Here is a 25,358-nt window from a genome sequence, read left to right on the forward strand (position 1 = left end):
ATGTACAGTTGGACAGTGTGCTTTTGTGATAGAACTATTCTTCAATGTTTGTATGCACAGTAATAAGGACTGAGATGTAGTTTCCCATTGTCCGCATTGACAAGTCATTATTCTTATTGAAAGAACTAAATATCGAATTCCTGTGCTGCCATATAGAAGGGTTTTTGAACCAAACCAGACAGTAGGTAGTGTTCCTAGTGGCTAATTACAAGGGCCATCCATTTTATAACATCAACATGTTCCATCTCACTGTAATGACTGAATTAAATGTGCTACATAGTACATACATAGTCAGACTGGGGACCTGCAAGTGACAATGCTAATAATAATACTTGTATTTGCAGGCAGTTGAAACATGAGAATTTACAGGGTTTACTCCAGTTTAGTAGATGCTTTGGATACTTCATATACTCAACTGAATTGTATTCTGTACAGACTTCACTCTTCCATCAAGTCTTTTCTTGTGCCTGGTACACAATACAAATCTAGACTCACAACATCGTTAAACTGTGCATGTGGTTTTTTGATATAGAAATATGAAAATAGTTGGTGTGTACAGTTATGCAGCAAATGATGGGTAACTAAACACTACAGATAGATACAAAAATGGTGACAGATACTGCTAGCATATTGTTTGTCTCTCTGAAATTTGGTCGTCAACATATAATGAGCAGAACCGACTGAGATTCTTTACAAATAATAAAATTGACTGTTCAGTATTCTTAACACACTTTAATATCAACTGGAATTATTCTCTTCATTTAATAATTGTTCATTATGTGCCATGATCCAGTAGCTCCAGTGATAAAAGGAAATCCACAGTATATAGCTAACAATACCAAAAAATAAAGCAACCACCAAAAGTTTGCAAATAAATTTGTTGTTATCTTCCATTTTTTAAATCACAATTCGATAACATGTACACGCACCCTTTACAACGCTGCTTCACAATCAGTCATGGCCTTAGTGATCTCTAATTAGAACGCGTTGAACTTTATTTGGGAGTACACTGTAGCTAGAATCACTCCTGTAGAATGGCTTCCAACGAAACTGTGCCGAAAACACTGAGGGATATGGGATTTGAGGAACAAAAAGTTGAAACGTGCTTGAACACACTCGCTATTTCGAGTGGTGGCTTTGAAGTCACTCTTGAGGCTGCTATAGAATGGTGAACGATACCGTAGCTTCTCTTCTGTTATTCATGTACGTTTATTCCATAGGTTGCTGGCAGACAGAAACAAAGTAAGAATATTTTGTGTTACAACTTGAGTGCACATGAAAAGGAAACACTCTAATAGAACGTTCAAGCACCGGTAGATGTACACGTAATTGAACTGTAGTATCTCAAACTGACTTCTTTCTTTGTGTGTGGGTGGGTTCCTTACCCACACACAAAATAAAAAAGTCCCACCCACAAAGTCGGTCTAGACTGAGCCCTGGCTATTTTTTTCTCAAGAGAAATAACATTTTAGCCAACCATATGATTCATGGTGACAGTAAAAGTGGGTGTGGTTTAGCCCCATTACAAGTTCGGGAAGGAGACTTAACAGATGGTGCACTTCATAGCTTCCCGTCGAAAATTTGATTGGTCATAAATATTGTTCCAGATATTTGAATGAAAAGATTTTGAGCTGGTCAAACAGTGCTACAAATGAGCCAAATTTCAACAACTTGTGTAATTCCATCCATGAGTTATTCAATGCTTTTGAGGGCTCAGCTCAATGCATACATAAATGTTAGTTCCGAAGATTCAAACACTTTCGATTTGTTTGTCACATTTGATGTTGCTATTCCTGAAAACTCAACTATTGATGACTAGCTGAAATTTAATCACTCCCACTACTGTAATGTTTTGCCCAATAACACCACGCTGTGTGCTCTGTGAACTAAACACATATACACATATAGCCGAAAACAGTTACTGTCCCGAACATGACGATCGTCAAATACGCCGTGTATCTCTTCAGCTTTAATGAACAGAATGGTACTTGATTGTGTGTTCACCCTATAATAATTATCTTCCATAATTCTTAAAACAATTATTACCAATCATTTTTTACGTAGCTGTCAATCCATGTGAAATCTGCAGGTTAGTACTGTAGGCATATAGGATTTTTATTGTGCAACTCACTTGTATCCCTGCCACATATGGTGTCCTGATCCCTCATAAAAAGCCAAGCCATCATGAAATATTTGAACATCATGTCCCTTGAATCATGTATAAAGTACTCCCTCCCTGGAAACTTATAATAGCATGTTATTGGCAGGAGAACAGTGGTTCTAGTGTAGTCAAACCTGACCAGGCAATGGAGGTGGTTAGCAGGTATCATATGAGTGAGCAACAAGTAAAGGATAAGAAGACATATGAGGCAAAGGAAAGACAAGCTGCCCTGAAGAAAAACAGAGAAATGAAAATGGCTGAGGTTAAGGTACAATAATGATATCATATATACATGTAGAGTCATGCCATCATGCTTCTTGGTTTCTAGGCTCGTGAGTTGATAAAGAGACAAATAGCAGATGACAGGGCAGCACGGGAAACAAAAATCAAACCTACATCTGATAAAAATGACACAAAAATACCTTCCACTAGTCACTGGCCTACTAATTCATGTGCTATTCAGGTAACGGATATTTGTGTTGCTAGGGGGAAAGGAGAGGGAATCACTGCTTATAGTGAATATAATATACTCTGCAGGTACGTTTGCCAGCTGGTGATACCATCAGACAGAACTTCCAGCCAGACTCTACTCTTGGTGATGTTCTTGCTTTTCTTGTTGATCAGCGCCCCAAACTTGCTGGTAGCCAGCTCAGTCTGGTTCAGGTACGTAACACAGCTATGTTTGGAATCTTGTTGACTATCAACTATTCTTTGTGTGGTATGTAGAAACATGTGTTGGCACCAAAAATACATATGTACATATGTGACCAGGTGTGTATAAAGGGTCTTTCCAAATTACCAGGTTTCTTCATGGCTTTGTCTTATCACCTTGAAATTACAGCAGTATGTTCAAGCTGGTACGTATATATACAAGTCAAGTTATGGGTTGCCAGGTACATGCAATTGGAAAGGCTATAAGATGCTATAGGACCCCTTTTCCCAGATCCAGACACATATACCATATTACTTGATTTGTGCCGCACCCTTGAATAGTACCGCAGTGTGGTACTATTCGAAAGTCTTTATCCTTGTTTCTGAAAATTATTTTAATTGTACCACACCCTCGAATAGTACCGCACTATACTTTTGTAATTACCAACAAGTACACAAAAATTTGGAATTCTCAACTACAGTAGGGACAATATCACATCAATAAAAAAGTACTGAAACAAGCTGGAGTGTTGCATGATATTATATCACAGTAAAACAATAAGAAGTGTTATATCCCTACAGTGCTCAAGATGCCATAATAAAAATACACAGTAGGGATATAGCACTTCTTATTGTTTTACTGTGATTTAATATCGTACTAGTGCTCTCATACCTTTAGTATTAATTTCCATCTTGATTTAAGGAAAGCATTGTCCTGGTAAAACTTAAACGGCTGTCACATAATCAAAATTCCAGATATTAGTTAGTAAATTGACATGGTTGTGCTGCAAAGACTTGAGTGAAAGATAGGGAAGAAGTAAGTAGCTACATATTGTGATTGTTTTATAAAACTATAATGTAGAATAGCTATTGTAGTGGCAGGTTTAAAATAATAGTAGTGGACCCTCGAATAATACCACAGTGTGGCACTATTCGAAGGGTTTTATCCTTATTTTTGAGCGAAAAAATAATAGTCCCCTGGGGTATAAATTGAGTAAATACGGTTGTTGAAGTAAAATGCATGTAATACAACATACATGACCTCCTAACACACACTCACTCACTCACACACACACTCACACACACACACACACACACACACACACACACACACACACACACACACACACACACACACACACACACACACACACACACGCGCGCGCGCGCGCGCCCGCACACTGTTAACAGGAGCTCATAAGTGCCAAAGGCATGCGGCACGTATGAGCTGGTGGTGTTAATATACTGTGTATAAGGATGTTTCATTTTTGCCTGCGGATACATATAGTGTAACATTCATAGTAGGTAATTTAATTATATTTTGTTGCACAATACATCAATCGGTTTACTGTTGTATTTACCCATTAATGTATTGTATGTTAAGTGCATAAAATTTTGCAGCCATTTCCAAGAAAACAATTTGTACAATCTGAGTATGCCCTTACTTTGAAATCCTTGGGTTTATGTCCCTCTTCATCATTGATAGCAGTGCAAGAAAGGAAACAGAAAGGTACACTTATGTTTGTTCATGTTTGAATTTGTATGTACGTATGTATGTGTGCATGTGACATTACATCAGTTTTTATACAGTAGAACCTCTGTCAGTTATCTATAGACTTCAGTTATCAAAAATTCCATTGAACCCAAATGCCAAAATAATTGTCGTATTGCATACTGCACTTCTTCAATTGTCTGTTTAGTGTAGGTGGTTGTTCTATTAGAATGTAACCCGTTTGTGGATAGCTGTTAGCTAGCGACCTAAGGGCTGTAACACACAGGGAGTCAGAGTCCTGACATTAAAATCCCAAACCTTCTCTGAAAAAGTGCTCAGAGGCTTTATCCTCCAGTCTAGTTGTATACCAAGGACCTGAGGTATGTAACTCAACCTACACAGTGACTGTTTGCCAGCAAATGATCTTCATTTTAGTTGTATCATTTCTTCACAGTTGCTACAGTTATCTGAACACCAGGTGTTTGGATAACTGATTGCAAGCTTTCATACCTACACACATTGATGTGTACCTGTGTACAGCAGAATGAGGACCATACTGCATAGTATGTATAGTGTGTAGATAGCCTACAACCATAGATGTTATTCATGCCAGTGTACATGCATATGTCACTTTGTATCATTCAATAGATGACCATTCCCCACCTGTAACAGATGGTGTTGTTGTTGGCACCTCTAGTGATGTGACTAGTGATGCTATAGAGCAACCTAATACACTGCATGATGAAGTAGAGGGAAGCAATATGGAGCACTCACCAGTACACCACACTACTGATGAAGTGATGGACACCAGTGAGCAGGGAGAGGAGCAAAGGGAGGAGGAAGATCATGAAATACCAGTAGCAGAGCTGCAGCCAGTGCCAATACCTCCTTTACCACACCGATTGAGACACAGAAGATTCAGGCAACCAATTGAGTAAGATTTTCTGACATTAACCTGTCTCTTTGTTATATAGTAGCTTTTTGGTATACTAAACCACACACACACACACAACACACACACACACAACACACGCACAACACACCCACAACACACGCACAACACACTCACAACACACACACAACACACACCCACACACCCACACACACACACACATAAATTCTTTTACATGCAGTGAGGATGAGGATGATGATGAAATGGAAGGTGATGGTGATGGTGATGAGTTTGGAGGCTATCGTTTGGGAGGTCATGATACTGGTCATTCCTCAACTGAAGTGGCTTCTATGGATGTTGTGCCTCGTGAAAATGTGGCTGATGCAGGTACAGGTGTATATATGCTGACATATAGTCATCGTATAAAAATGTCAAAAACGTCAAAATTATTGTAACAGCTGTTTGTGCTGTGCTCATGATACATGCCATGTACACATATGGTACATTGAACTAAGAGTTCAATACTACAAATTCTTCAGTTACGTGAATCTATGGGGGACCACCAAGCATTTGGATAATGGAAAGTTTGTATTCCTAGGATTGTGTGTAGGATTGTGGCGGGGTTGTGATATGTTTTTTTATTATTATTATAAAGAATACAGTTTGAGGTACTCTACTTCCAAGAGTTCAATGTATATTATGATGTAAGTACTATGTATGCTGTTCCACAATAGAGCATTCATTTAGCATTGGATAAATTGACCATAACTGATGTTCAGTGCAACTTGTAACTGAAGTTCTGCTGTATATCCATTCAAATTGCTGTGTATTTTTTGTATTGTAATGAGCGTATGTAATGTTTGGTAGACCTAGATGTGAATGTACTGTATGCCTGTGAAGTGTTTATTATATCTGTACTATTATTATAACAATAATTCTGTTCAGTAATTCCCTGTATACAATTTTCTTTGTTACAGTACGGTTGGCAGCTTTGAGGAGGGCTACTGCAAGCACTATTCCAGCAGTATCCTCTCATAGCTCTCCTACTACATCTGGTTTACAATTGCAAGCGTCTCGTCTTGAGGAGATTTGTGTGAAGTTTCTTGTCCGGCGCAGTCGTGACTATGGCCTACCGAGTTGTTCAGGACTTTCATCATTTGTGGCCGAGTCACTCATCACTGCACTGGCTGAGAACAAAATGCTCAATACAAAGACACTTACATCATTCAGCAGATGGTTAGCCAGTCAATTCAGTGCTTAACTGTATAAATTATGGGTGATATAAAGCAGTGGACCTTCCATTACCCAACCCTTGTTTATATGTATTCTGAAATGAGATGACTGTTCTATTAGGGTATTTTTGAGTGGAGGCTGGTGTGTGTTCTATTAGAGTATTTGAACAAAGCCAGGCTGTATTCAAATGAACTGTCATTGCCTAAAACCATGATAACTGAGGATGTATTGTAGCTTTAAAAAACATTTTAGATTAATTGCATAGAAAAACAGTTTATATCAAGCCATGAGAGCTTCTCGAGCATTCAAAGCTTTGTGTATATTGGACACAGAAGTACAAATTTAGAGCCAGATATATGTATGCTCTAGTGATGCATTTGTTTGTGTGTGTGTGTGTGTGTGTGTGTGTGTGTAGAGGAATGTACAGATATTTTCACTTGTGTTCAGTGGTCACGTAACCTTACTGCTTGCATTCAACAATTATAGTATTGTGTTTATATATTTTATATTTTAGTACATTATACAAAGTGAAGCTGGATGGATACATTTACATGACCAATGAATTGTTAACAGCTTTAAGGTAGACACCAGAATTATTTTACTGTGGGTACATCTTCTTGAATGATTTTCTTAGAGTTCATCCTTCACTGACATGCTTGAGCTGCAGATCTTCACCTGTCATAACAGACAGAGGAGTGTCAGCTCTTATACCATGTGAGTATCACAACATCTACCCTTAGTTACCTATTGTTTTTACACAGGTTTAAAACAACTTGAGATCTTGAACCTGTCTTTCTGTAAGCAGTTAACAGGAAGGATATGTGGTTACGTCAGGCACTGTCGCCAGTTGGTGGTGCTACAAGTTAGTGGACTAGACAAACTGACTGATGAGGACATTGCAATGTTGTTTGGTGATCCATTTGACCACCTGACCGAACTGGATGTTTCTCACACACCCATAACTGACCGATCATTGGAAGCTGTAGCTAAAGGTAATACGTTGGCTCTAAAAAGTGTCATATCTCATCAATCAGTCGCCTAGCCACACTGTATATACACTATATTACCAGGATTTCCAGTCTGTTGTCCTGTGTACCTTGACACATGCACTTAGTACTGTTGGTAAATACAAGCAAGGTTTGAGTAACTGTGTGAATTGTAATTGTGTTGAAACTAATACTTATCATGTTGTGACTCCATTATCAACCGTGAATGGTCCTCCAGCCACCACTTTTTTTAGCATGTGTGAAATTGTAACAGAACAATGGACTTGAAAATCCCAGTACACTACTACAGTATGTTGTACATGTCCTTTTTGATTTTAGGTGCTCCAAACTTGCAGAACCTAAATTGTGAGCATACTAAGGTATTGTTCTAATGTGTGTGCTACTTGCATGTTGTGTGTACATTATGACATCACTCATGACCGGATCTGCAAAAAGGGATCTTATAGCCTTTCCAATTGCGTGTACTTGGCAATCCATAACTTGACTTGTGACTACAGTACCAGCCTGAAATTTGGTCACTTTACACTCCTAACATAGCAGCACTATTCCTAGATGTAATTTTAAGCCAATAGGTTAAACACATGATGAGTTATGACTCGTCAAACTTGGAAATTTGAAAAGGCCCTTTTCACAGATCCGGTCACAAATATGATTACACTATTGTACTGCTGTCCATACAGTGTATGTGTGTGTACTGTTTATCTCCATTACAACATGAATGAGAAAGGTATTTTTTGTGCATACATACGTACATACTGGTATATGCTTGTCAATTCACTGTTAAACTTGAGATTGGTACTGTGTATTTATTTGCAGTTAGAGACTCTCAGGTGTGTGGGAAGTATGGCTGGGCTGACAACTTTAAACATTTCAAACTGTCTGAAGATCAATAACATTCAAGAGGTGCAGAAGTGCTCATCTCTCCAGTGCCTGAGTCTTGCTGGGCTAAAGTTATCACATGAAGCATTGACAGCAATGCAAGGTGAATATTTAGTTAGTAATGTTAGTACTACACTTTTCAAATCAGATGCATGTCTGCTTCCGGCAGCTTCATTCCAGCTGTGGGCATATGCCTGGTTTCCTTAGATTTGACCATGTGTGTTTGTGTGCGTGTCTGCCCACACACCCACATGAGCACAATTAGTAGGTTACAAAAAAGCATGTTTTATGTATTGGGGCTGTTTATACACCCATGAAGAGCTGAAAGATAGCATATTTACTTGGTTAAATGTTGCACCCTAAATTGTAGCCACATTTGGGTACTGTCACAAATGATTTTGAAAATAAGAGCTTGAACACCATCGGTAGAGTTTTAATAGTCGCTGCATCAATTTTTTGAACTAAGGTAACAAATTCTTCAGCGTTTTACTGGTATCTGTTTTGGACACCGTTTACTGTTTAATCATTCTCATAAACTATCATGTGAAATTTGGAGTTGACATACTTATCTCATAACCTACAGTATAACATCCAAGTGTGAGCCAAAATCTCTTTTGGACAAAATTCTGTATTCTTGGTGTGTAATGTTATATTCCTACATCAAATACTTGAAGACATACAGTGTACTACCAACACTGTATTGTAAGGACATCTTGGGGTAAAAGTGTCCTGATTTTTCCAGCTACATGCTAAGGGTTACTTTGGGACCATTACCAAGTGTCCAGATTATGCAGGTGTCCTCATTTTCAAGTGTCCTGGTTAACGAGTTTTAAGAAGTAGCATATCAACTTCTTGAGCTTATTTCAAGGCATAATTTTACTTTTAAAAATATTTAGTCTCACAAAAGTAGTGCACACTTCAAATGTTCTCTCTGATAGGATTAAACTTATCTGTACTGAAATTGTCAGATAGAAATTGTTTTATGGACACATCAATGAGCATAGTGGCAGGTAAGTGTCCTTAATATACTTGTGCAGATATTTTGATATATTACTTGCTACTGTTTAGGATTTCCATTACAATCACTGGATCTTAGTGACTACTGCCACATCACAGACGTTGGTATTGCACACGTTGCTGCAATGCATAGTATGAGTGTTCTGCTACTCAGTAGAACGAAGCTTACCGATGATGGGATGCCATCTTTAGCAGGTAATGATATAACGTAGGTAATAACATGTACAACACTACACAGTATATGCATGTACGTATATGCCCCATTTTAATCATGTAATCTGTACCAACTGATATTATTGTAGCTTTCTGTGCCCCCTCCTCCCAAACCTCCATCAGCGGTGATGGTACTGTAGGCATCATTTGTGACTGTCTCTGGGAAAACTGGTCTTATCACCCATTTAAAAGTATCAAGAAACGTCGGTTTTAAATATTCAGAGTGTTGTAGCTGGCCAATGGTGGTAGCTACGCATACCAATTTTTCGCATGTTTTACAACAATTTCTTACCTTCCTGATCATCCACTGAAGAAGTAGTCAACAGCTAAGTTTCCTGCCATTTTAGATAGTTTTTAAACCGAGGTTGACTGTATCAGGCGAGCTGCAAAAAGGGTGGGAGGCGGGGGCCCTGGAAGGCAGGCAAGATGGTGTTCAAAAATTGAAAAGGAACGTGTTGGGATGAATTAGGCCTAGGTATGGGCCATTCATGGCTCAGAACTGGCTAAAATGAAAGGAAATTTACAGCACAGGTCATTGTCCAATACCACGGAGCTGTACAGCCACATACAGCCATCTCCTGGTTGGCCAGGGCTCCATCAAGACCCCAGACCACTCATACAGCTCGTCACTGTGCTTTTAAAAAGCAGCCAGCAAAAGCAGACCACTTTACTCTGGTTGAGTGAAATGTGATAGTACATTCATTAAGCTTTGTGTTTGTGTGAAAAAAAATCAAACTTCCTGTCTTGGGCAATAAGAACAGTTTTCGCAGATCCAGTTACATTTTGTGTCTGCTGTGAGTGTTGTGTGTGTACACTTGTAGGGCTGACTAACTTGCAGGAGTTAAGCCTTGACAACACTGTAGTCACTGATGATGGCATTAAATATATTGCAAACCTGCACAACTTGGTGTATCTCAGTTTATCTGACACGAAGTATGTTGGTTATGTGTATGTATATTCTGTATATTCCATCTGTATGTATATTCTAACTGCTACTACAGCATGTTTAGTATATGCTAGCTATTGGATACAACATGTCAGTGTATGCATGTCATAAATCAGGGGAAAAATTTGCCATCAAAGAAAGCTTGTTGTTGGCAGTTTCAACAGACTTTGATTCACTACTGTAATTCTAGTGGTCCACCAACTGTTAGGCACCACCCACTAAAATGTTTAGTTGGGGCATGACACTATGGTTATGGCTAATTCCATTGCACTTCTGTGCAGTGAGCATTTGAGCTTGGGTGTGGCTAGCAAAGTGTTGCTAACATTCACATTGTTGTTTGAGCCTCAGGTCCAGCTTCTAGTATCCTGAGTAATCTAGCAGGTGCAGTCATAGCAGCTTCCTCTTTTTCATACATGTGTTTTATCAAGAGATCATTTTACTTCTGTTACAAAATTCCTTTCTTGTCAAAAGAAAAAAAAATTTCACTGTCATGTTGTCTTTCAAAACTGCAGAAATATTTTTTCTGTTGAAATTTTCGTTTAGGGTAACCAGTGAATTCATTATTGATGGAACACTACAGAGGCTATATAACTTGAGTAAATTGAACTTGAGTAGAACAAGTGTTGATGATGAAGGTTAGTAGTCATCAAGTGTGTTGAACCACTTGTAGTTGTGCTTTTCAAGTAGTACTGTACAACAGGAAATTTTGATGGAAGAAAAAATTGATTAATAAATCGACTTTTAATTCATCAAACATTAACTAGTGTATTAAAAATTATTAATTTAAGGGATCCAAGCAATAAAAAGTAGTGAAACAAGAGATGAATGATGGTATTACAGCACAGCTCAGTGGGAAAATCCCTACATTGGCATGTTATAACAATCATTTTGTTCAATGCCAAAGAGGGATTTTCCCTCAAAGCTATGCTGCGATACCAGCACTCATCTCTTGTGTCACTACTTTTATCGCTTGGATCCAATATACTAGTTTGTTTGTTTTTGTTTTTTTCATACAGCTAGCTATACACGTACAACTATTCTATTAGGATGACTGTTGTATTAGAGTATCTGAAGTCAGTCTACCAGGGGATGTGGCAAGTAAATAGATTGTTAAGAGATCTGATCTCAGGCAATGCTCAATCATTATTAATCAACCCAAGGTGTGGTATTGAGCCTATCGTGAAGTTACTGGTATCTACCAAGCTTAAGCGCCTAAATAAGTTTGTGGCATCTAAATGTGCTGCTCAAGGAAAGTGTTGATAGGGAAAATTAATGCCTAAATATGGTTTCATTGCAACAAGAAGGAAGAAGACCAGCCTGATTGAAGATAAAAGGAAAGACAAAGCACAGAGGACACACACCCGTCAGAACCCCAACAGGCACACCTTTGTTATTGTGGTATAAAATGGTGGCCGTGCACTGCTTCATTTGGTTTCCAGCCTTGCAGGCAGGCTGGCAGTCAGACAAAAATTCGAGTGTCAGTGACTTTAAAAAATTTTCTATATCTGGCCGCCTGTATGTGTTTTCTTGATTTTAATGGTGTATTTGACTATTATTATTCTGTAAAGGTGATTTTCGTCATGTAAGATGTTTCTAGGATGATTTTAAAGGCTGCATTTTAGGTGGCACACATCATTTTTGGAGGCATCCCTACTTAAACTGTACTGTTTAAGAGTGAGTGTTTAGGTCTATGATGTTCGTCAACATTAATGTTGAAAGTTTGTTTAATTATCCTTCTGCCAAATTTCTTGGTGCACAAATGTTGTTTAAATATTTTTGTTGATAAATGTTTGTGTGCTGTCTCAATTTTTAAATCTAATCAATACGAAGGCTGTAGTTGAGATTAGTAGAGTAGAATGTAGTCAAGTGTGTATTCTAGCAATACTCAGAACATTTTGTTAGTTCAAGTTGTTTTATGCTTTTGGATGTTTGACATTTACTCATGCTCTATTACACAAGTGGTTGATTCGTGCAATACGTGTTTTGTATCATACAGGTGCATTTGGTATTTCTCTCTCATTTCTACAAATGCTAAACTTGGAATGGACTCTTTGTACAGATGTGTGCACTATTGAAGAGCTAAGAAACAGAGGTATTGAGAACCTATATATATAAGTTACACTCTACAGCTGTATCCCTCATAGCATGCTAGCTAGTCTGTCATACTGTACAAATTGTTGTGTGCTTTTAAATGCATAGGTTGTTCCATGCTTCAAACTTTGAGAGTGAGTAATATCACTCAGAAGACTCATCAATCGTAACTATTGATTAATACTGACCGTGTGCAATGAATGATTTGACATTATTTACTGTAATTTTGAAAAATGATTTATTATAATTGTTGATGGAATAAAGATTTTGAAATGGATACGGATAAGTGGAAAATGGTTTAGAGTCATCTTGACATTGGTTGAATTTTGTATTATGCCATTCGTAGGTTTTACCACAGTGCACATTGTTCCATGAGAACAAGTGCAGTGGATGGACCATCTGGTTTATTAGATCATTACAACGTGGCCATTGTGTAAAATTATTTTGGAGTTGCACATCCATCGTAGTAATGTACAAGCTTTAGTCACTTAAAACCGAGGATGGACAGCAACACTGAGAGTACTGGAATGAGACCAAACAATGATAGTTTGCATTCTACAATATTCCTTCCAGTTTTACGGAAAACATCTTTAGATTGGTGGCAAAATGTATAGCATGTACAAGATTCTGAAAAACAGTTAAAATAAAAATTGGCAAGAGCCAACCAGATGATTAGTGGTGAGTGTCAACAACAGATATTAATAAAGTTCGAATGGTTAGTGTATTTTTATGGCTTCCTCCTATGAAATTTACTGTGTATAAATATTGTGTCAGCTATGTGAACAAATATTTTGAAACATTTTTAGCGGGTCAAGCAGTGCTACAAATGAGCCAAATTGTGTGCAATTTCATCCACGAGTTATTAAATGTTTTTGAACGCATGTCCAGAATTAACACAATGAAACACACACTAGTGAATTATTCTAGTGATATACCAATTATTATATAAATATACAAATTTCAATTATCAATGAATTAATGATGATGTTATTGATACTCGACATAATGAACTAATCTTCTATTACAATGGGATCCTCTAAGCTACTAGTCTTGACAGATGTATATTGTATACAATCATGTGGAGTACTTTCTGTCTGGTGTAAGTGTATCCGTTCAAAGAGTGGTAGAAATTCATCCTCTGAATCTGAACCAGAATATGAACTGAAACTACACCGCTGCTGTGACAAACTCTGGACACGTTCGGTGGACACATCAAGAGTTTTCTGATTCTTGTCCTTTAGAGGTGACCTTTTCCCACCCAAGGTACCTAACAAATATAATACAAAATACATCTATAGAATTAACACACGCACACAGTGGGTTGTGCAGGCAAACAAAATAAAAAGAGCCACATGTACTGCAAACACAGATAAGTTCATTGGGTCTGGTACATTTGATCACTGCTAAATCTTTAATATGTCAGTCTACCGTTTGATCAATACATACCAGCTTTCTTCATTTTACTGGTCTTTTTCTCCTGCTGACTTTCAGCACACAAGGTGGGAGAGATCTCAGACTGTATTCCAGCAGTGTCTTTCTTCTTTTTGCTGGTCTTTTTTATAACATTCTCTTGTCCATTACCAGTATACGAGGTGGGAGAAGCTTCTTTAACCTCAGTAGTGTCTTTCTTCTTTTTGCTGGTCTTTTTAGTAACCATCTCTTGTCCGTGTTCAGCACACATAATGGGAGAAGCTTCAGACAGTACTATACCCTTCTTCTTGCTGGTCTTTTTAATAGTTGTTTCTTGTTCATTGTCAGCAGTGGGAGAAGCTTCTTTGATGTCAAACTGTATTCCAGTAGTGTCTTTCTTCCTTTTACTAGTCTTTTTGATAGCCTTTTCTTGTTTGTGTTCAGCACATAAGACTTCTTTCTGTATTTCAGTAGTGCCTTTCTTCTTTTTGCTGGTTTTTTTTCTAGCAGCCTTCTCTTCTTGCTCGTACATGAATTCAGCATACAACGTGGGAAAGGCTTCTTTGAACTGAGACTGCATTTCAATAGTGCAAAAATTCCCATCAACCACACCTACAATACCAAATAGTACTATGTGTACATGGCATAGTGATACATACACCCAATCCAACGTACAATTTCAGAGATAACAAAAGTTACCTGATAAACTAGTCCATTCTACTTCTGACAGATGTACACCACCACTGACTCGGTGTTTCAAAATTCTTAATGGCTGAATATCAGTGATGTGTTTTGAGTGTAGGTGTTGTCTGATAACCCACTGGGTCATCAGTACTAAGATCTTCTTGTTGACATACTCTTTCTCCCAACTCAGTTGACTGCAAATGAAATGTTGTAGAGCATAGAAGTCCGGTTGTTTCCAGTGCATTACATTGGGTTCTGATGGAACGATATCCTTTACAACTTTAAACTCCTCAATAACCTATGGGGTGACACTATTAGACCATCACACACACGCACACTCATAGGGTGTACTCTTGTATTCATATGTACAGGTATAACATACGATACGTACATCGGCATTTGGAAAATTAAGAACTGGCAATGCTTTTTTGTAGACAAAGGATTCAATAGGTTCCAGCTCAGCAGAATCAAATTTTGATGATTTCCACTGTGCAAACCGCTCTAATAAGTTCACTCCCCTTTTCTCCTGTATTAACTTGGCTACAGTCTCTCGTCCAATGCCATGTACACCCTCAGGAAGATAGTCACATCCCAACAACAAGGCCAGACCTACAAGACTGTCTCTTGATAGGCCAAACTCTTTCTCAATATCTGACATCTCATAACACATCACTGAATTGGAAGAAACCTGTACAAGATAAATAAGGACCATATATCACCAAACATACATGCATGTGAGCATTTTTTTTTACTACATGTAACCCAAAATAGCCATGCTGAAAAAGTTTACTGTCTCAAAAAGGCAGCAGTAAGTCCATATGGTGTAACCAAATTACTTTTCTTTGCATGGCTATCACTATCACTTGTGTAGATTGGTGACAATTATGCTATAACTGTGATACAGCAAACATGTATCAGGAAAGAATAGAGAAAACTCCTATACAGCACTATACAATCTTTGAAGTACAATGGACATGTATCTTCAAATATAACTTTTTGTTCTCTCTATCTTCTCTTCTCCCTCTCTCTCCAATTGGCCTATTGACTTATGAAAAAGAACACACTTCAAAAATACGTATGGGTTGTAACAAATTGAACTGTTTAAGGTCACAATCTATCAATATCAGTGAAGAAATTTGACATTATACAGCATAGTGAATCAATATACTCTAATAGGACATTCAGTAAACCATAAATATACTCTAATTGAGCAGTCACTTCATGCACCTTCCACATCTAAAACAAGAAACATAATGATCAGTTGGAATGGCCTAATGCTATAACAGGCTGTGCAAAATGGGTGAAGAATACTATTTACATAGACTCCTTCTGTATATCACAAACAAACTCGTGAGTTTCTCCAAATTTCTGTCATTATTGTATACTAGCAGATAAACATCTTTCAGGTCCTACAAAATTATCAAAAGCACTGAAATATCACCTTGGCCCTGCTCTACCCTGGCATTATTGCATCAGCGATTTATCCTTCACTTCACGCCTTGCTAAGAAAATTTGCAGTTCTATGTACTGCAATTTAGGTTACAAATTAAGCATTATAATACCATTTCCTTTGATATTAATACTAGCCTATTTTTGGAAGGCCGCACCATTTTATAGCTTGGCTGTTTTCTATTTCTTTCCTTGTAGTTGTGGCTTTAAACAAATGTTTACTTAATGTGCGTTAGTCAAAGTGTCACATCTGCAATAATATTTTATCTAAAGATAAATGCTTCAGTTGAATGTGTACAGGGTAACAAACATTCTAACTGAACGGTGTTCGGCATACACTTGACAATCCAATACTAATAATAAACAAATCCTCACTTTGCTACCACTGGTTGCTACACTCTTATAAACAGTCAGAGCACCATAGAGTAAAGCATCAGTATCATCAGTCAGTACTCCGTGTACCATTCCTACACTGTTCAGTAGAGCACAAAATGCTTCAGCCTCCCCACGGCTCTTTAGGTAAGGTATGCCCAGCAAGTCCAACATCTGACAACACTATACACATGTAGATGTAGATAAAGTCACAGTCTGGCATTGCTCACGCACAGTACATCACACAAACATAGTTACATTTTGTGGTACACATGCTTTTTAATTCATGTGCCGTGCTTCCGGCTAAATTTGGTTTACATGATAATGTAACAACACAAATAACGTACAGTACATGCCATTACCAAATACTTTAATAGTTAAAGCTTCACACTTATGAGAGTAGATAAGCTAGGTCAATAAATCAATAGAACATGCAAACAGTGTATACATTGTCCCATAAAACAATGCTTACTGAAATGATAAATAGCAACCAACAGTAAAATATCACAGTCTAGATAGATAACACATGCTTGCAGCGATATGAAAAAATCAATAGCGAAATCAAGTCAAGAAGAAATTGATAAGATGGATAATAAAAACACTAAGGACTATAAAACGGGAATTGAGCTGCACATATGTAACTGCACAAATTTCATCTTACAGTTTATAGTGGACCATTGTAATACCACCTCTATCTAATACAGCTAATGGTCACATCATTGTACTATGTAAAAATATTCTCAAGACGACTAACCTCAGTTACATAATATTGTAATCTAGAACGTCGACCATTGCTTCTCCCAAACACATCAGTGAAACCATCAGCCTTTGCTCTCACATCCATCGTGTGCCACTTCATCTTAGTTGCCTCACCATCCACAACAAACACCAAATTAATTCCCAAATGGTAAATATGCTGAATACGAATGAGAAGGTTTCTCAGGTGAGGTTTATGCATTGAAAAACTCATCCTGTGACAATTGAGTGCTTGGCACACCCATCCACTTAGGTCAACAGCTAGAGTCTTTCCCACCAGATGTGACAGTTGTACCTGTCTACCAATTGGTGCCAAGATTGACCACAGATAATGTACACCCATTTGAGCACCACACTACAAAGAGAAAGACGTAATCTTGCACAAAATCTATTAGAGGTACAGATTTGAAACTTCACATTTTACCTAGGACTGATTTCTCCGGTGCTTGTTCAGTGCAGTAAATTCCCTCAAGCCTCCGTGAGGACCTCCAGGACGATATATGTATAGTGTAGGCTCAAGGACTTCGAACACTTTGGCACGGTATTTTGAAAATGAAAGGATCACGTGATTCGCCATGAAATAAGGAAGTGCTACGGTCGTAGATGGTCGCAGCCATACGGTACAGTGGATCTGTGGATTGTCTAGTAAGCTACAGATAAGCTGTATTATTTTTATATTTACCATCTATTATGGGTTATGCCTTATGGACAATAGTCGACAAGTTTTTCTTTCCTTTTTTTGAGTACGCGACCATCACTTAAAAAAAGAGGGAATTGAATAGGTCATGCAATGATGCATGCAAATTGAGATGAAACAGCACCATTAACTACATCCCCTGACCTCCAAACAACTTGTGTATGCATCCTGCAGCCGTACTGCACCACTTGCTAAACGTCTTGATGTGAGTGTGAGAAGGCCGGGTGTTTAATCTCTGCTAAGAGAGATAAATATCATAATAATTTGACAATTACATGTACAGTATAAATACAAGGGGTCAGGAGTTTAGTCTCAGAGTTACCAAGTTACTTAAAAAGTAATAATAACTGGAGCCCTGGCAAGACAAAAATAAAATAAATCGTAGCTACTTATAAAACTAAACAATTATACATGGCATATCAACAGTTCGACAGATCATGATGCTGAAGCCTGAGAGTTAAATATCTTGTATGAACAGGAGATGGCAACACGGCTGCCTGCTGAAGTATGTAACATATTATACTCTTCGGTAGATGGCATACATTGCTAAGCTTTGTAATAGTCGCTGGCATGAAATGGCCTAGACAGCCAACTTCAATTGTCACAGATTATGGTTGACTACAAATATGAATTTATAGACACGACTTCAAGCTATTCAGTTTATTCTTCCTGGTTGAATCGCCCTTTCCACCACCCCCATCAAAAAATAATAAAACCACCCCCATCACTGACTGTCAAGTGCTCAACAACTCATTGGATAACACCAGTGAAGGAGCAGTTCACCCAAGCTAGGGTATCAGAATCAAGGAGTAGGGCAGATCAATAAGAAACTGGCTTCAAACTGTAGATGGGAACATAAAAGGACATGAAGCATAAAGCATGCAATTCATGTGCTGTGTAGCTAATCTATGGTGTGCACCTGCATGGTTTCCAGAGAGTGTGATGTTCCTATCTATCTGTCATATCTGTCCATACTCCATATTCACATTTTACAAACATGCTGTATTAAGCCGTACACTGCCAGCAGGTAAACTTTTATTTTGAGGCAGGTTCAATTTTTTAGCAGACTGTACATTAATAACTACATTTCCACTATGAACGCTACTGAAAGTACATGTAGTCATAAACTTTACATCAAAACTCAGTTGAATGTAAACATTGCGGCTTGTAGAATTTGAAATGGTGACTCCTAGTGTGAGTATCAGTGGCATATATGATGTATTTTATTGACTGAATTCAAAGTATGCATTTTCATAGCAACATAAAAAGTATATTGTGTAAGGAGGTTTCAGGAAACCCAGCCCTTTTGAAATTTAGATTTCTTTTACAGCAGAAATCAAACACACCATTGTGTGAATAATGACATGGTGTACAGCACACAACGAGCATGACACTTACATTCATTTCTCAAGGAAGGATCCAGAGGAAGAACAATGTATACTCTAATAGGCAATTACTTTTTAAAAGTAACTCGTTACCTATTACATATTACTTGCAACTGAACACAGTTACATATTAAATAAAGTGGCTAATACATATTATATTACTTTGTGTCCACAGCCTTAAACTATCGTGTATAACTACCACCTTATCACGTGACATGATTGTGCTGTTGGACAATGTGTAAATTTTGGTTATAAGTAAGAAGGTGGTAAATAAGCTTCATTTGAGGTGGGCTTCGTTACTTTGTTGTGGCTAGGCATTACTCAGTGGATTACTAACGAGATTAGTACTTGTAGTAATATTTAGACTCGTTTCAGTGACTTCATTACTTACGTAAGTGTTACATTTGTAAGTAAAGTAACTTGAGTTATATATTATATTACCGGTTTTTATAGCATATTTTGGTATATTTCTTAGTTACCACAAAAGTAATAATTATTACTTAACACGTTATCCCCAACACTGCTAATAGAGCAGTCAAATATAAATATCTATGTAACACATTTATTGAAGGATGGATAAACAGGCAATGGTTTTTAATGGAAGCAAAAAAAAATGTTTTACGAATACAGGTGACAATGGTATTCTGCTAAAATGGAAATATTTCATTTTTATGCTCAAGTTCTAAGGGTTGTGTCTTAGTTATTAATGAATTGTAGCTGTAGTATTTCTTATCATCAGCTGTAAACCTTTCACACTACAACCACTGACATTTAATCTTATAGTGCACAGAATTTGAGTTTGCATAATATATAATTCATATCATTGATTTTATAGGTAACAAAGCATGAATTCAGAACAACACCCATACCATTGTAATGACATTTCAAAGCAAACTGGCATGGTGGTCAAGACAGTAGGGATGCACACTGGTGGAGGACCACTACGTATTGTAATATCTGGTTTTCCAAAGATTGTTGGAAAAACCCTGTTGGACAAGAGGCAGTACCTCTTAGATCACTTAGATTACCAAAGGAGAATCTTACTGCTTGAACCTCGTGGACATGATGCAATGTATGCTGCTTTTCTGGTTGAGCCAGACTTGCCTGAAGCTGATATGGCAGTGTTGTTTTCTTATGGAGAAAGTTAGTATAGTGTTTTCGTAAAAATGACCATAATGGCATTAGCACAGGGCTAGAAAGGAGTGGCCATGCATCTTCTGACAAATTTCAGCATTCATAGCTTAATGGGTAAACCATTAGAGCTTACATAAAAGGTTCTAAAACTAATTTCTTGAGTCCAATGAAATGGTTGTCATTTTGTAGCACTGCATGTTCTGTCATGTATTTTATTGGTCCTAACAACCATTTCTTTACCACCAGGCCATCACACAACCATGCACTGTCCTTGAAAGCTACATTCCTATTAATGCACGAGCTGTTTTCCTCTAAACAGAGATACACAATGTATCAAGTTGCATATTTTACACACGTAACCGTTACTATAGTGAAAACACAGCCATTCATTATTTAAATTTGTTTTGAACCCATTGTACTTATAGATACACTGCTATACTTTGATGTTTACTGATTGTAGTGCATTTGTACTTCTGGGTAATGTTCACTATTTACGTTTCTTTATAGCTTGTAGTTACATGTGTGGATATGCCACAATTGCTTTGGGAAGATTTGCCATAGACTATGGCCTCGTGAAAGGAGTGTCACCAGAAACGGTTGTTAAAATACAGTGTCCTTGTGGATTGGTGGCTACTAAAGTTCAGTATGATGATGGGAAGACTGGAGCTACAAGACTTCAAAGTGTTCCTTGTTTTGTGTTTGCTACAGCTGTCAAGGTTAATGTAGGTATGTGTGTGTGTGTGTGCATATGTCACATGTAGTGGAACCTATATAAGGTGATCAGCAGTTCATTAAGATATTTAAGGAAGTAGTGTAGATGCCACTAGATGGGTCACTCTGGGAGTCAGTGTTCATTGTTTTTAGTCATGTTGTTAAAGCATATAGTTACATATAGAGCATGTTGTATGCTTAAACTCAAGACCGATTTGTACAGTGACTATAATTAGAAGCACTTATTAATAAGTCATGAGTGCAACAGGCTATGGAGTTGACTACAGTAGCTACTAGTGTTGATAGCATACATATACTTGATAACATGTTATGTGCCAGTTTTGGCGTATACTATATGTGTGAGCAGCCTGCACGTCATTTTACACTGTAAAATCATCATTTCTTGTTATATTGTTTTCACCATGAACTGGGAGATTCATCACAGTAGAATTTTTGGCCCATATCCATGCATGCTTTTAAGCAAGAAGGCTGTTCATGCTGGAAATGGCAACGATACAGTTACATATTACTGCAATGTAAACAAACACACATTCTTAACTCATGTTTGCATTATAGCACAGAAATGAAACAAATATTCTTACTCTCCATGAAGAGATGAATCCAATGGTAAACTATTTGGTTATCATTTTACTGTTTACTGAAGCGATTAAAACATGCATAAAATTGCTATTGCAGCAAGCACCTATCCAAAAAACTTCAGAATTATGCAAACTAGCTTGTCAGTGAGTCACAAATATGTATTGTGATAAAAGTTGTGGTACTTACTATTGTGATACTTTTTATAGGCCTGAATTTTTGCTTTAAAGCTGTTAAAGAAGCTGGTCTACCTTATTAAAACTATTTTGGCTTGGTTTTCACACATAAAAATGGTTGCAAGGTTATAAAAACTGATTTGTCTTGTCAAGTAACCGGTAAATCATCTTACTAATATGTCAGGTCAGGCAGCTATCAACCTAAAATGATTCACACTTATCCTTGTGTGTCTTATAGCTAATTTCAGAATTATTCTCACAATATTGGTAACCTGTATTTCTCAATAGTAAATAAGCTGGCATAATAGGCACAAGTGTATTGACCAGATTTTCCTTCAGTGCTGGATTGATACTTGCATTTTAAACCCTGAATGTTACACTGTTTTTCATGCGATGGGCTGTTTTGGTATAGATACTGGTGACTAGACTATTTGTGACCCAGTCTGAGAACACGGTCTTATCGCCCATGTCAGCAGATTCGATTTTTCACCTAGGACACACAGCTACATGAATAAACTATCTAATTCCACATTTAAAATCAGCTAGACTTGAGTGGTCTGGTTTTGCTGGCTGCTTTTCCCGAGCCCAGTGGCGATCCGTACATCTGGTGTGGGGCCTTAATGGAGCTCTGGCCAGCCTGGGAATGACTGTATGTGGCTGTACAGCTCTGTGGTGTTGAATAACTACCTCTGCTGTGAATTTCCTTTCATTTTAGCCAGTTTTGAGACCTCAATGGCTCAAAACGTGGCCTAATTCATCCCTTGGCCTTCCTTTTCAATTTTTGAACACCATCTTGCCCGCCTTCCAGGGCCCTCACCTCCCACCCAATTTGCAGCTCGCCTGATACAGTCAACCTCGGTTTAAAAACTATCTAAAATGGCGGGAAACTTAGTTGTTGGCTACTTGCACAGTGGATGCTCTGGAAGGTAAGGAATTGGTGTAAAACGTGTGAAAATTTGGTACACATAGCTTTAACCATTGGCAAGCTACAACACACCAAATACTTAAAACCGGCATTTCTCGATACTTTTAAATAGGCAATAAGCCCGGTTTTGTCAGACTGGGTCACATTTAACACCTATATATTTAACATGCAGCTGTATATCTACACACAAGTAGGTCCAAAATGGTTTAGCTTCATAACCCATACCCCCTGGTTTGGCATTATGTACCATTTGAATAACTTCATGTTGTATTATATATGCATACAGAGGAATCTATTATCATAGACATTATATAAGAGTGCACCAGCGTAATCCTGTGATTTATACTGGTAGTTATATTAAAAGTTGTGACTGTTCTATTAGAGCATGTTAATCACTCTTTTGCTTCAAGTGTTGGTTTTCACATTATGATTTCATAGCAGTTTCTTTTTTGAGCTACCATACAAAAGGCACTCCTTGTGTAACTCCTTGCTTATTTGATTTAGACCAAAGTTGGTACCTAAGACTAATATGTATGGAATTTCAAAATAATTTGAATTTTATAGCAATCTTTGTATTGCATGCGAAAAAGCAAAAAATGCTAGAAGGAAAACAAATTTAAGAAAACTTTCTAATTGAACAAATACAATTTTGTTCAAGCTTGATATACGACCTAGCTGGTGAGAAGTTTCACTGGAGAAAGAATCATACATATGAAACTTTGTGTTTCTATTCACTGGTTTGGCCTCTACACAACTTCTTCAACCACATATATGGCTTTCTTGATATGACGGAAGTGGAATGTTATGCTTTTAACATGCTCCTATAATCCCACCTTGATTTTCATTATGTGAGGACGCTTTAGCTGGACCTTTCATGCTGTCCTGTAACAGAAATGTACTCCACAGGATATGTAGGTGTATTTTGTGCATATAATATTATCAGAAGTTCTAAAAGTAAAAGTATATACAAATTCAATGCATGTATTGTATATTATCGTGTTTGTAGAAAAGTACAATGAAGTTCAATGTGACATTGTCTTTGGAGGAACATTTTATGCTTATGCTGATATATCTCAGTTTGGACTAAATTTTGGGACTGCATCAGTTAAAGACATCATTGCAGTTTCGATGACTACAACAAAAGCAGTGTCATCCTTGGTTAAACCATACCATCCTGAATTGACCGAGGCATCTTATATTTCTGGAACTATACTGTATGAGAACAGTTTAATGGAGAATACCCCAGTGAAGTTTATGCTAGTGTATGGTGACAGGCATGTAAGTTTCATTGCTGTGATTCCTACAATACTTGTATAGCATGAGTATTCTGAACTGAATCTGTAGGAGTGCCTTTGTAGTATTACAAAAATAATACTTTATAGTAACTCTGTGACATTGTTGATTCAGTTGCAACTCTTGCTTTCATTTTAGTATGCCCATACATTTTGTAATATGTATACAGGAGGGGTTATGATAATGGTCAGACAACAGACAAATCATCAATTTTCTGACTTGGTCAGGACTTTATCTACTTTCAAAGTATAAAGGGAAGTCTACTGTCTGAGCTGTGCACGACTGTTTAATTCTACTAACAATGAGTATCAAGAGAGAGATCACAATATACCATTGCCAGTCCTTTGCTGTACTGAAATCTCATAAAAACAGCTATACAGCACTTGGAAGCACAACATGTAAAGTGCTGTGCGTTTTTGTCTATAGAGTGTATCGGTGTGAACACTGTACATGTTTGTCCAATCAACTGCAAGGAAATTTGTCCTGGCAATTAAATATTCTTATCATACACTCTGATACAGCTATATACTGTTTTATGAACTCATATTGCTCTTGTAAAATGATTGTGCATTCAATTGTAGGCAGAACGTAGTGGCTGTGGCTCAGGCTCATGTGGATTTCTAGCATTACTTCATCACAAGGGATTGATCAGAGTGGATGAATTAAAGACATTTGTTAATGGCAAGACACAATCTCAACTGACTGGCAGAATTGTGAAAACAGTTACTGTAAAAGAATTACCTGCAGTGATTACTGAAGTGTCAGGTAGAGCATTTTACACTGGGGAATGTACCTATTATTGTGAAGATGACGACACTTTGCCTTTTCTTCAATTAAAATGATTTTAAAGTGTGTATGGTATTTATGCTATGGTTATATTTCAAATGTTCCTTTTTTATTGGGATGTTTCTAATTGAGACCTACTTATTAATACTAACTGTCATGGGTCATTTATTATGCATGTCAAGTTGTAATGATATACCATATTTACTTGGTTAAACGCTGCAGCATCTATAACCGTTGTTCATAAAATCAATGTGGCAACTATTCGAATTTGACCACTACCAGTAAAACATTGAGTAGGCATAGAAATCTGCACTGCTACTGCACGTTGACAGCCTTTGGCAGTTCATAAGCTCCTGATGTTGCATATAGGGTGACATAAAAATAATATCCATGAAATCGTA

General features: G+C 37.5%; 3 protein-coding genes across 4 annotated transcripts; 2 read left to right on the forward strand and 1 right to left on the reverse strand.

The window, feature by feature from the left end:
- Positions 1–954: 954 nt before the first annotated feature.
- Positions 955–12,834, forward strand: LOC136249446 (uncharacterized). 2 transcript variants are annotated; one of them, XM_066041454.1, is made up of 20 exons: positions 955–1,168; positions 1,221–1,242; positions 2,268–2,429; positions 2,490–2,624; positions 2,699–2,824; positions 4,214–4,322; positions 4,953–5,238; positions 5,438–5,589; positions 6,174–6,432; positions 6,944–7,009; positions 7,064–7,143; positions 7,191–7,421; positions 7,755–7,795; positions 8,253–8,418; positions 9,254–9,325; positions 9,384–9,527; positions 10,367–10,478; positions 11,035–11,126; positions 12,488–12,583; positions 12,691–12,834. In XM_066041454.1, exons 1-20 carry the CDS (start codon positions 1,035–1,037, stop codon positions 12,750–12,752), a joined length of 2,547 nt encoding a protein of 848 aa, XP_065897526.1. In that variant the 5' UTR covers positions 955–1,034; the 3' UTR covers positions 12,753–12,834. The 2 variants fall into 2 exon arrangements, with proteins under 2 accessions (XP_065897526.1, XP_065897527.1); XM_066041455.1 differs by having other exon boundaries at positions 5,438–5,583.
- A 649-nt stretch (positions 12,835–13,483) lies between these two features.
- Positions 13,484–17,814, reverse strand: LOC136249449 (flap endonuclease GEN homolog 1-like). The gene is made up of 7 exons (XM_066041458.1): positions 17,678–17,814; positions 17,252–17,608; positions 16,501–16,680; positions 15,068–15,364; positions 14,692–14,974; positions 14,029–14,604; positions 13,484–13,849 (listed from the first exon to the last, which is right to left on the reverse strand). Exons 2-7 carry the CDS (start codon positions 17,594–17,596, stop codon positions 13,593–13,595), a joined length of 1,938 nt encoding a protein of 645 aa, XP_065897530.1. The 5' UTR covers positions 17,597–17,608; positions 17,678–17,814; the 3' UTR covers positions 13,484–13,592.
- Positions 17,791–25,088, forward strand: LOC136249451 (trans-L-3-hydroxyproline dehydratase-like). The gene is made up of 5 exons (XM_066041459.1): positions 17,791–17,898; positions 20,171–20,478; positions 20,977–21,195; positions 23,885–24,156; positions 24,753–25,088. Exons 2-5 carry the CDS (start codon positions 20,181–20,183, stop codon positions 25,011–25,013), a joined length of 1,050 nt encoding a protein of 349 aa, XP_065897531.1. The 5' UTR covers positions 17,791–17,898; positions 20,171–20,180; the 3' UTR covers positions 25,014–25,088.
- The last annotated feature ends 270 nt before the right edge of the window (positions 25,089–25,358 follow it).

The sequence above is a fragment of the Dysidea avara genome, chromosome 3 (genome assembly GCF_963678975.1).
Source record: "Dysidea avara chromosome 3, odDysAvar1.4, whole genome shotgun sequence".
In the NCBI taxonomy this organism is placed as follows: Eukaryota; Metazoa; Porifera; class Demospongiae; order Dictyoceratida; family Dysideidae; genus Dysidea; species Dysidea avara.

Excerpts from the sequence above, each read along its gene's own strand:
- LOC136249449 (XM_066041458.1), bottom strand. The coding sequence starts at position 17,596 with ATGGGTGTACATTATCTGTGGTCAATCTTGGCACCAATTGGTAGACAG. Across the intron at positions 15,365-16,500 it reads TAGCAACCAGTGGTAGCAAA|GTTTCTTCCAATTCAGTGAT; the intron begins GTGAGGATTTGT and ends TATCTTGTACAG. Across the intron at positions 14,605-14,691 it reads AGAATGGACTAGTTTATCAG|GTGTGGTTGATGGGAATTTT; the intron begins GTAACTTTTGTT and ends TTGGTATTGTAG.
- LOC136249446 (XM_066041454.1), top strand. The coding sequence starts at position 1,035 with ATGGCTTCCAACGAAACTGTGCCGAAAACACTGAGGGATATGGGATTT. Across the intron at positions 7,796-8,252 it reads TAAATTGTGAGCATACTAAG|TTAGAGACTCTCAGGTGTGT; the intron begins GTATTGTTCTAA and ends ATTTATTTGCAG. Across the intron at positions 12,584-12,690 it reads TGAAGAGCTAAGAAACAGAG|GTTGTTCCATGCTTCAAACT; the intron begins GTATTGAGAACC and ends TTAAATGCATAG.
- LOC136249451 (XM_066041459.1), top strand. The coding sequence starts at position 20,181 with ATGAATTCAGAACAACACCCATACCATTGTAATGACATTTCAAAGCAA. Across the intron at positions 21,196-23,884 it reads AGCTGTCAAGGTTAATGTAG|AAAAGTACAATGAAGTTCAA; the intron begins GTATGTGTGTGT and ends TCGTGTTTGTAG. Across the intron at positions 24,157-24,752 it reads TAGTGTATGGTGACAGGCAT|GCAGAACGTAGTGGCTGTGG; the intron begins GTAAGTTTCATT and ends ATTCAATTGTAG.